The following is a 12,692-nucleotide window of genomic DNA, read 5'->3' on the forward strand; positions in this document are numbered from 1 at the left end:
AAGCTAGCTTTGAAAGCATAAGATCCCACCCTCCCTGCAAATCACTATCAAAAGCCACACCTCCTCAAAAATTTTTTTTAGGACAGCCTATTGTAGCCCTCGGACCGAGGGATATGATTGGACGAACATTTTATGCTCCTACGCTTTTCACAGACAATATAAATACATATAAATACATTTAGACCTACCCTGCCTTTAATATTCCATGAACGGGGATCGATCACTATACCATTTGCATAATATGAACATGTTTTTATATCATATGATTATACACTCTCCGAAAAAAAGTTACAAAAGCTGTCACCGAGGAGGTAAAAAAAGGTTCATATTAGTACCTTAAAGGTACATCCCCATTCCCTGGAAGTAAACGGACCAAGGGGGAACCCCTCTCACTACCCCAGTGACAGCTTTTGTATCTTTTTTTTGTTTTTTTTTTGTTGAGTGATTCTACAACGGAATTGTTAACATGCATTATGGAAGTACATCATTTAATGAGGTGCAGAATTAAATTTTTTATACTTTTACAATTAACCTATTAGACGAGTTTGAAAAAGAATTGCTGTTCTGTAGCACATTTCGCCGTGTGGGTTTCCATCCATCTTCCTGTCTTTCAGCTATTCTATATAAAGGTGCCATCAATCAAATCACAGCAGCCTACCTGCTCTCCCGGAGTTGAAGACATTTTCTACAGCTCACGTACAGTCTCCTGAAAATACATTCAGAAAACGATCTTCTTAAGGGTTAAACCACAAAGAATCCCACAGACTCTAGAGTTTAGACACGTTTAATGTCTGTCTGCTGGATGTCCGTTCATTCACTCTAATGCCAAATTATTCTGTATTTATGTCAACACAATCATTTTTGAAAGAGGAAAACAAGCAGAGAGAGCTAGAGAGACTGTGAAAAACATGACATGATGCATAATGGTCATCTTCTGGAAAAAAGGTGGATCATTTTTGGATATTTTGGATATTTAAATGTCCCTCTTTTCTACATTAATGGTGCTGGTGATTCCATTATGAACACTACAAAACTGACCCATTTCAGTTAAATTCTAAATTTTCAATAGTAATATTGTTTTTAGAAAGGTACTGCAGAGAAATCTAATGAATATGTATTGAATTTCATTTGAATATGTATTAATGAATATGCATTACTTTTCTTTTCAAGAACAACTTGAGGATGACAAATTACACAGTAATGGAGGTGAGACACCGCACGTTTCTCTTTCTCGGTGTGTCTGTTGTCATTGTGGTGTTTTTACGTATCAGTCAACTTCAGTACTCATTACATTGAGACATTTCAGACTCACTTTGCTCTAAATCACACATATCCTTTCATCTTTCTGTCTGTTTGTCATGATAGATGCCGTCTGAGTCTCTTCACTGTTGACATCCTTCATCTGGCACTTGGTATTAAAACACCTCTCTTCTCTTCTCTTCTCTTCTCTTCTCTTCTCTTCTCTTCTCTTCTCTTCTCTTCTCTTCTTGTTTAATCCTTTTGTCATCTTGGCTCATTTAATCTCTTACCTCACATGTTCTCATCACTTCTCTTCTGTTCTTTCCTCTTGTATCTTGTCATCTCATGCTGACTCATCTCTGCTCTTATTGTCTAGTGGTTGGCCAATATATTGCCATGGCTTAAATATTGTCTATTTGGCTTTTTTTTTCTTCAGATCATCAGCATTAGCCAGTAAATTTTTCTGTTTGACTGTTTGAGGATTAGAGAATTAAGGAGAAGTTATAGCTATCTATAGTAAACATTTTTAAATGTTTTAATTATTTTTTTAAATTTGTAATTATTTTAAACGATATTAGCAAACGTTGTGAAAAATATTTATTTTACAGATTTCTTTTTATCAAGTTTAATTTATTTGTTCAAACTGATTAATTAGCAAATTATTTGAGTAAATATGATGTAAAAGAAATATTAATTTGAAAGTTTTTTTTATCAAGTTCAGTTTATATGTTTAAACTAATTCATTTCCAGGTTAATTAAAATTATTTGAGTAAATATTACGTAAATATTCATTTTACAGGTTAGTTTTGTTTTGATTGATTTCAAATTATGTCAAATTATTTCAGTAAATAAGATGTAAAATATTTATTCTACAAATGTATTTTACAAATGTGAATTAAATTGATTCAAATTGCTTCATTTTCAAATGTATTATATGTATATATATATATATATATATATATGTATAAATTCAATAAATATGATTTGTCATAAATATCAATTTTGCAGATTTATTTTAAACAAGTTCAGTTTATTTATTTAAACTGATTTATTTATTTATTTAAACTTATTTTTTTTAATTTTGTCTTATCTCATCTATTATTATCGCGTATTTTGGTTCATCTCATGTAACCTCACCTCACCTTGTCTCTTCACTTGTTTGCTCTCTTTTTTTTAATTTGTCCTTGTCTTATCATCTTCTCAACCTTACCCGTTCCCCTTTATTCTGGCTGGTACAAACCTCCAACTCTCACATTGTGTGTCCACAGGATCCAAGCAGGACTGGTCTATTCAATGGCCCACGTCCGAGTCGGGTAAAGAGAACACCCCAGTGGGGCCGTCAGACCCCAGTCAGTGGGTCCGTCTCCAACTCTCCCAGAGCCCCAAATTGCACTCACGCTACAGCCAGCACTTGTGCCAGAGTCCCCAGGCCCTGGCGCCCCCCTTCTACTCCCCTCACCCACATTCGGACCGGTTGACCGTGGACCCTCACTATGGCCTCTTCCCCTCGCCTCTGGATATGGGACATCACTCTCTCCCTCCTTCCCCCAGACAGAGGCATTTTGCCCACACCCCTCCGTGGACTCCCTTAGTAGTGAACACCATGACTCCTCCAGGGACGCCACAGGTCAGGCGCAGGAATAAACTGAAGGCCCCTGGAACCCCGCCGCCCGCCAGCCGGAAGCTCATCCACCTTCTGCCAGGGTTCACAGCTCTGCACCGCAGCAAATCCCATGAGTTCCAGCTGGGGAACAGAATAGATGACGCACAGACACCCAAGTGAGTCACACTACATTATACAGCATTCTGCGTGATGCATTGTGCAGTGCATTTTAAATGTTGATTTGTTTTTCAGTGTGTGTTCCACATCTTAGTCTGTAGCTCAGCAAAAAAAAGTGAACTGCCTAGGTAGTGAGCGTTTTAAGGCATCACAAATGTGGTTTTGACAAAGGCCAAAAAATAGGCAGTAAAATTAGACTTATCTTCTAAAATACATTGTTTTGGTAAAAATTTTAAATGGCAATACATGTAATTCTTCATAGGTAAGACAATTCCAGAATGCACTGATTAATAATTAGAATAATCAGTATATATTTAATGAATTTAATATACATATATATACATATACTACAGGGCCGTTGAATGCTTGAATCTGATTGGCTGACGATCGTTCTGAGGTGTGCAAATATTTTCAGGGAAACGCACGGAGAACGTAGTTCCAGGCAGCTCTCTTGACCGCATTACAGTTCTACATCACTTCGCACAGTTAACTGTAATAACGGAGATTAACATAGAGTACCTATACAGCACACAGAAATTACTGTAATCACACGTGCTCGCACACGCACACTACGGTCACGCAGTTTGCACAAAAAGGTGTTGTCAGCGCTGCCCTGACGATTTGATCAGTTAGCCTATATAGTGTAGCAACTTAAAGGCTACACATGACATTTCTCACTAGCGAGGTAATAACAGCGCTGTTTAGAGACGCTGCTGCAGAACACTGTTGAGGGAGGCACAGAGGTAGCCTAATTCACACAAGCTCTCTCTCTCTCTCTCTCTCTTTCTTTCTCTGTCTCTGTGTGTCTCTGTCTCTCTGTCTCTCTTTCTAATAACTTCATTAATAACTGCATTAGAATGCTATCAACGGCTCAAGCCTCCATTACCAGCTTTTTGGAACTAGCAAACTATGCGGAAGAAATAATCCTACTCATAATAGCGATTTAAGTACAAAAACCGGATGAATTCCTTTAAATATATCATCTTATCGATGTCTTGAGGTGTGGTAACCGTAGTATAAGCGGAATAATAGACTCCGGGCCGTTGAATTATTAGAAAAATAATGCACACTCTGCTTTACAAAATTAATAAAACTTAAATTAAATTAAGAAAATATTAGTATATCAATGATACCAAAATAACATTAATAAGGAATGCTATCAACGGCTCAAGCCTCCATTACCAGCTTTTTGGAACTAGCAAACTATGCGGAAGAAATAATCCTACTCATAATAGCGATTTAAGTACAAAAACCGGATGAATTCCTTTAAATATATCATCTGATCGATGTCTTGAGGTGTGGTAACCGTAGTATAAGCGGAATAATAGACTCCGGGCCGTTGAATTATTAGAAAAATAATGCACACTCTGCTTTACAAAATTAATAAAGCTTAAATTAAATTAAGAAAATATTAGTATATCAATGATACCAAAATAACATTAATAAGTAAAACAAAATAGACTAATACGGTTTGAATCCGAGTATCATGTAATTACTGTAATTACGGAACGTTGACAGCAATCTATAGGCCTGTTGGAATGCAATGCTCTGTAAGCAATATTCTAGACTCTTGTGCAATTTTTGTGTGTCATGCATGAGTGACCAATAGGAGTTTTCAAATCAGTAACTTGAGGTTTCATGATGGTTAGGCCACTTGTGCCTTGTGTTGTCTTGAGAAAAAATAAAACAGAAGAATAGAGAGACATTACTTCCTAGTTTAGATCAGTAAACTGGATTAAATGGCATTATGGGTGATTACCAGTCCCCTTGCTCTGATGTGATCCAGACCCTTTGCATGTCACTTTAATAAGGGCCTGGATGCAGAGAATGCCAGCAAATAGGGAAATCCAATCAGGACAAAGCTATTCCGATACCTCCTGTAGACCTGATTTGGGACTTGTATTGTTCATTTGAGACTTTGCTGATTTATGCACAGGACAGTCTGTGAACAAACAATGACAAGGTGGTCATATAATGTTGTATAATTAACACATGTCAATGCATTTAGGTATGTACATGGGTCAAAGACGAAAAAGGGTTTTCAAACATCAAAACAATAAAAGTTTAATACAGCTTAAATTTTTTTCTCCATACATTAGAATGTGTCATGCTTAATAAAAAATTTTCTTAGCAAAAAACTATGACTATCATACATTTTTACCATGAGTTACAGAGTCAAAATGTCATTAAGTCTAACAATAATTCATATAACAAAAATTGTCCAGGATATTCAGAAACAGAATCATTAGATTACAGTGCAGCCCCCAAATACTAACTAATTGTGATTTTTACCAATCTTTCTCACTGTCCTAACCACTAGGTTTTACCTATTTGTCAGCTAGAAGTTTGTAAAAATATAATAAAATTTAGTATGATCATTTATTCTTTTATATATTTTAATAAGTACAGGTCAGAATAATTATTTTTTTACGTAAATATATCTGTTATGCTGAATGACAATGGAACATTATTTCACCTATATTTTGACATTTTATTCACAAGAGTTATTTGAAACGTTTAAGTAGTGTAATGAATTTTTACTCATTTGTAAGGGAATTAATTATTATTATTGATTCAGGTTTTGAGATGACTAGGATCTGAAGAGCCTAATTCAACCTGATTAGAGCTGATTCCAAATGTGATAGTTTACACTTTAAATCAGGGGTCGTCCAGCGAGCCGTAGATCATCAGTATATTTTACAAATTACATATGTATTTTCCTGGCCACGGTCAACACAATTATGATAATTTGTTGGCTCTTAAAGAGGTCATTATTATGAGTAAGCTACGAGCTAGGCAGCGAGCAAGGGATCTTTTGGCAACAGTTTCAACCTTGAAATTATATGACACCAGACAATCCTTCTTTAGAAATGAAACATGGATTTTATTGGCTATTCTAGATTACATAAAACTAAACTAAAACACATAAAATTACACACACACATGTACAGTTTCTTAGGATGTGAGTTGACAGAGTTTCATAGTTCTACCTCGTTTTTTTAAAGAGTGATTTAGGTTCACCTGAGAGAACTCACAAGCAGAGAAATTTTGCTTAATTTTACTGCTTATCTAAATTCACCAGCATCAGTTCAGCAGATCGAAGATTTTGTTTGTACTTGCGTTTTGCTTGGTTGACAGCTGAAAAGCTGAGGTGATTCCGTTGCTGACGTGGGCTTCCTGGATGTCTGTTGAGGGAACCCCGTTACTGATTGGTCGCTGAGGTGACGTCGGAATGACGTTTGAATGACGTTCTTTTGGAAAAGCCCTCCGGAGATTGCTTGGCTTCTTTATGACGCGGAGGCTTCAGCAGTTTTTCTAAAAGTCTTAGTTTACAAGACTCAAAGTTCTTTGAAGATTGCGAAGTTTCACTGAAGTGTTTGAGTTTGAGATGTAACGGTGCTCTCAGATCACACACACAGATGAGTCAATAAAATAAACACTACAGAGCATTCATTAGACACTACAGAGAGAAATGGAGAACACAGCATCCAGAACATTACAGAAAAAAGGTGTATTGTATTGAGTAAACAATTTTGCAATTCTGTAAAAAAGTATAGTAATTGCAACTGTGTACAGTGAATATATTGCATAGGCCTGCTGTATGTACTGCAAGAATAGTATTGTACTGAATGCTTGTATATATTCAGCACTTGGATACTGAGAAAATACTGCAGTCCAACTGCAAAGGCCAAAAAGGTCAAATAACACTCTAAATGAATAGCATGTTACAGTACACTCAAATACTGTAAGTTGTGCAATTGTGAAATCAGGGTCAATGAGAGATTAATTCTGTCTCAGCATCATGTCTTTGTGCTTGAGTCCAGCCTGAGGACTTTGTCCACATCATAAGTAATGTTGTCTTTTTTGCTAGACAAAGAGAAAAAACCCGCTGGTCTGACAGATCCAGCCTTGATAACACTCTAAACCTTACTCTTTCTCTCCTCATCCTCCACTTCATGTACTCTTCCTCCTCTGCTTCTCAGATTGTTTCCATCTATTGTTTGTATCATCATTCAGTCACCTGTGCCACTTGTGCACTCTGAGCTGGCAGTCTGAATCTGAATTATGTACAGTTGGTTTGATCACATCATTAGGAACAAGTGTGAACAATTCTGAATCGTTGTGTGTAAACGATGACAACTGTGCTTTAGTTGTGTTTAACTTTTGCTGCTTGTGTTTAGCATTTTGCAGCACAAATGCATCACAGTGTGATAAGTGTTTAAGTGAATGAGAATGTGCTTAGAGTTTTGCAAAAAGAGTGCATGATTTGCAAATAGAGCCTAACTGCCTGAACTTGTTTAAGGTTTAGCAGAAAGAGTGCTTTGTTTGACAAATTGGTTTAAGCTGAGATTTTGGCTGAGAGATTGGGGTTTAGCTTTCTATGTATATGAAATCACGTTTGTAAATTTAATTTGATGTGAAAATTGACACCAAAATAGAATGTCTTGTTTTTGGCCCAAATGCATGGCGTACCAAAAAGGCCAGGCATATCTCATAGTTACAGCCTGTCTTTGGTTATATATTTATGACCATCATTTGCGACTAGTTGTGAAATGGAGTTCGCTGCTTTAAGCTAATCAGTTGTCAGTCCAGATCTACTACATTTTTGCTTCACATTCAGATCCTAAACATTGAGACCATCTTCTTGATTCAGTTGCTCGGTCTCCTCAGTCTTGTAAATAAACTTCGGTTAATGAAATAGCGTGCAGAAAGCATCACAAGCATCATGAAAACAGGGTCAGTATCTGGAATATGTACTTTGGCCGCTACAGTAATTTTGTACGGTTAGTGTGGAAATAGTTGATGGAAATGCGCTTTTGCTGTCTGACTCTCCAAAAACAACTTTTCACAATTTATCCAGAATATTAGTCATTTATGGAGGTTTTCATAATGCTACAATTTATTTTTTGAAACAGCTAATGAGCTTTTCTGTCAAACTCACATTGTTTCACTGCTATTGTTGAGGTGTACTTTTTGTATAAAGCCTTATTGCCTCATAATGGTTTGTTTCATCACCAGTTGCAGGACATTCTAACCGTAATTATTTTATGGCCGGATTTACATATTTGCTTAAGCTGATTGTGAAATGCTGTGTTTTAAATTCTTACTGTGTTGGTGCTACATATATCTCATTAGAACAGCTGTTTAGCCAAATCATAAAAAAGAGGAAACGTAGTTGCTGTCAGGACAGGTAAATTAAGTTTTACACCTGCTTCAAATTTAAGTCACAATGGATTTGGATTTTCTGTTGATTTGATAGGATCATGACTGAATGAAAGACGCTTAGCTTGTGTGCAACATGCATCCAAAATGATTATAAATGCATCCTGGTGAGACCCTGAGCACAGTCTGATATTGACAGTTTAATTGTAATTTGGAGAAAACTTGGAACTGTCAATTAAGAATGTATTAAAGACATGTTTGTTAATGGATGAACCGAAATTAAAGTCAACATGAAATAAAAAAATTTTTGGATCCCCAAGGCTGCATTTATGTGATCAAAAAATACAGTAAAAATAGTAGTATTGTGAAATATTATTGCACTTTAAAATAGCTGTTTTGTATTTTAATATATTTTACAGTTTTCAGCATCATTACTCCAGTCTTCAGTGTCACATGATCCTTTAGAAATAATTCTAATATTCTGATTTTCTGCTCAAGAAACATTTCTTATTATTAGCAATGTTAAAAACAGTTGTGCTGCTTAATACTTTGGAAATGGTGATCCATTTTTTCATGATTTGTTTGATGAATATATAGCGCAAACAAACAGCATTTATTTGAAATAGAAATGTCTTTACTGTCACCTTTGGTCAATTCAAATGCATTTCTGCTGAATAGACAGTGACATGTTTGTGCAAGGAGGTCATCATATTGTATAATTAACCCTTATGGACCTTATCAAATAAATTGACTTATGGAGCAGTAAATTTAGGTGTGTACATGCATGGCATACAAAAAAGACAAGGCAAATGCTGGTGATATATATTTATGACCAGCATTTGCAGTTACTTGTTAAATGGAGTTCTCTGCTTTAAGCTAAATCCAGATCTACGACATTTTTGCTTCACATTCAGAGCTTAAGCACCGAGACCATCTGCTTGGTTTAATTCCTTGGCTTCAGTGGTCCTATGATGCTTTGGTTACTGAAATATTGTGCAAAAAGCATCATTAGCATCACTAAGACAGGACCAGTATCTGGTATATTTGACTTTGGTTGCCACAGTAATGTTGTAGACCTCCGTGGTAAGTTTGGAAACAGTGGACAGAAATTGAATTTTGTTGTCTGAGCATGGCTAAAAACGCTCCAAAACAACTTTTCACAATTTTTGTGGAGCTTTTAAATTTTTTTTTTTTAAAGAACTGTTTTGTATTTGAATAGATTAAAATGTAAATGGAAACTGTGCTGCGGTGATCACATGATTTTTTTCATGATTCTTTGATGAATATAAAGCTCAAACAAACAGCTTTTATTCAGAATATAAATGTCTTTATTTATTTATTTATTTTAGAGCCAGCACACATTTAGTGACATCATGTTGATGTAAAAGATTAGATTGATCTGTAATGGCTTTTTTTCTGTCTGCAGTCTTTAGACTACATGACAATTGTGATTCCATTAAAAAAAAAAAAAATCAAAATGGGCTCATTCTATGGAAAGACTAACTTTTTCTTTTGTTGCCTCTTAGGTCATGCAGGCTGATAATGTTAACCAATAATCAAATATCTATTCGGCACTGTATTAGTAAATTCACGGTCTAATATAATGTCTATGTTTCAATATCCAATCACACTCTAAGTAGTACCACTCTTTCTTGTTGCTTTCGCTTTCGAATATGTCACATTATGTGAGTAAAATGGGTAATTCAAGTTTACTTTAAGAGTATTATACAAATGTCAGAGCTGTGGCCTGGTGGTTAGTGCTCATGCTCCATACATGAAGACATGAAGAGCCGTAGAAACATCTTTCCCCTGAAAAGACACGGTTGACTAGTAGTAGAGATAATTATCACCTTTAGTACAGTGGAAATAGACTGCCATAACCTGAGACCTATACCCAGAGCAAGACACCACGTAATGAGATTCAGACCAAGGCCACGCTCATCAGGTCTCAAAAGGTCTCAGGACTAATACTGCAAGATCATGGCTTCAACTCTGCTCTGTGCTGTTAATTAAAACCCCCCAAGAATCATCTTCAAATCTTTTATCGAAGAACTTTTATATTCAAGAGCTCAGACACTGGTTGTTTGGGGTCTCAAATTGTGGTTCTCTTCAGGAATGGGCTCTTTTTGATGCTTTGGAAAACTGTTCATTGTCTCGAGAGACAGAAGTGGCCATGTTTCTTCCTCTTAATTACAGACCTTTTGACAACTCACATTAACCTTTGACCCTCACACTGTGAGACATTCATGCTCACACGCACTCCAGAATTCCTAATGAGGGATTTTTAATGAGACAGACGAATTCTCTCCACATTCAAATGTGCATCTAGCACAGCGTTCCCTCTGATTATATATGAGAAGAATCCATATTATGGAGACCGTGAGAATGCGTCTATCCTTTAGTCGTCTCACAAAGCGCTAAAATTAATGTCATTTTCTCTCTGGTCATCAGTCATGGTGCCATTTTTGCTGTGCAGCTTTCTTTCTATTTGCTGGGTCCTGTATTGTAATGTATGTGTGTGAGAGAGATCTTTTTGAAAGGCGTTTGGAGTGTGGAATGCTTGACAGCTGTTTTATTATATCTGGCAGGTTTGAAGGGGAAAACTGCTGGAATGAAGAAGCAGGAGATGATGAAATTAGTGCTGTTTGATTTGCATGTCATCTGATTCCACCTTTGTGATTGGATCGTAACTGATAGGATTTTTTTTAGATTCATTTGCCATTGTAATTTGTTGAATATGATTTCAGTGGTGTTTTAGATGTGTCCACACTTTGGCTGAATATCCTGAGTGCGTCAGTTTCAACGTCTTCTGGGAGCCTTGTGAACTGATAATAGAGTGTTATATAATATATATAATAGAGTGTTATATACATATATATATATTCTGAAAAATATTAATAAGTTACACACACATGTATATTGTATATCTTCAAAAATGTATCACAAAATATTGGCTTTTTTGTTTTTGTACATCACTGCTTTATCTTTGCGATACTCAGCTGTCGTCACATTCTCTCTCTCCATTTGAAAACACTCCTGTTACCCCTTAAACTTTTTTTAGCGTGGAGTGGAGGGCTATTAATTTTGCTTATGTACCCAGGCCACCTCTCTCTCTCTCTGCCCTTTTCAAGCTGAGTGCTGCTCTCTGCTGTAGAGATAATTAGCAAGGCTTATTTGCTATGCTAATGAGCATCAACATGCATCTGCATAAAGGCCAATGTCTCTCCAGGCCTCTGTGCTAGTCTAAGTTGATGAGCCGGATGACAGTTAGCAGTGTTGGGGAAGCTGCTTTAAAACTGTAGCTTCCCAAATTACATGCTGCTCGTGATTTAAACTACAGTCAAACTGCACTGAAGTTTTTGTAAAGTTTCTGTAATATACAAATGATGTTATTCCTGTAGCTCAAACAGTAGAGCTTGGCGCTAACGATGACAAAGTCATGGGTATGATTCCCAGGGAAAGCATGAAATGTGTGCATGTATGAACTCATAAAATTGTAAACTTTGAATGCAATGCAAGTCACTTTAGATAAGTGTTTGCCAAATGCATAAACGTAAATTTAAATATAATTGATTTTTATAATTTATCTGGCAAAAATTAGGTTCTGAGTGGCAGCATCAAAGGGATAGTTCACCCAAAAATGATAATTCTTTCATCATGTAGTGACAACCTTTCTTTTTTCTTTCTTTTTTTTTGCCATACATTGAAAGGCAGTGAAGTACAATGTTATTTGAACTCCAACATTCTTTAAAGTATCTTTCAGAGAAGAAACCAACAGTTGTTGAACACCAAGTTTTTGAGTAATTTTTGGGTGAATTATCCATTTAAAAGACACAATTACAGTTCTGTACAATGAATATCATATGACATATTTGTGTTTGAATAATATCAGCAAATGAAATAAAAAACAAAAAATACAATAAATACTACCATATTGTATAAACACTTCAAATTTTTATTTCACATTAGTTTATATTTTATAATTTTATTTAATTTTTTTTATTGTATTTTTTTCACATTGCAGTATCATAATTTTCATGGAAATATGCTCGTCTTTGAAAAGCCACAATACAAAAAAATCTTAATAGTGTTTCAGAAGAACATTTATTTTGGAAATTTTCTTCGGAAAATTATCATTTTAGCATCAGCAAATTCAATACAGTACAACAAATACTACCATGATGTACAAACAATTTACATTTAAATTATTGTATATTATAAAATAATAAAAAATTTAATTAATATATTATAAATATAATTTTATTGTATTTTTATATTATATATATATAAATATATATAAATACAATAAAATTATATATAAAATTATATACTGTATATAAATACATAAATACAATTTAATTATTGATTAGTAATATGCACTGCTAAGAACTTCATTTGGTCAACTTTAAAGGTGATTTTCTCAATATTTCGATTTTTTTTGCACCCTCATATTCCAGATTTCAAATAGTTATATCTCGGCCAAATATTGTCCAATCCTAACAAACCATAC

The 12,692-nt window shown here is 35.2% G+C and overlaps 1 protein-coding gene across 1 annotated transcript in view; it reads left to right on the plus strand.

The window, feature by feature from the left end:
* LOC107599618 (kinase suppressor of Ras 2-like) overlaps window positions 1-12,692 on the plus strand; it is a 94,573-nt gene that overhangs the window by 23,543 nt on the left and 58,338 nt on the right. Inside the window, exons 4-5 of the mRNA XM_016291270.1 lie at window positions 1,171-1,206; window positions 2,508-3,018. Coding sequence (XP_016146756.1) covers window positions 1,171-1,206; window positions 2,508-3,018 — 547 coding nt within the window. The remainder of the gene's footprint in view (window positions 1-1,170; window positions 1,207-2,507; window positions 3,019-12,692) is intronic.

Source organism: Sinocyclocheilus grahami, unplaced genomic scaffold (genome assembly GCF_001515645.1).
Source record: "Sinocyclocheilus grahami isolate Dianchi unplaced genomic scaffold, SAMN03320097.WGS_v1.1 scaffold269.1, whole genome shotgun sequence".
NCBI classification, from domain to species: domain Eukaryota; kingdom Metazoa; phylum Chordata; class Actinopteri; order Cypriniformes; family Cyprinidae; genus Sinocyclocheilus; species Sinocyclocheilus grahami.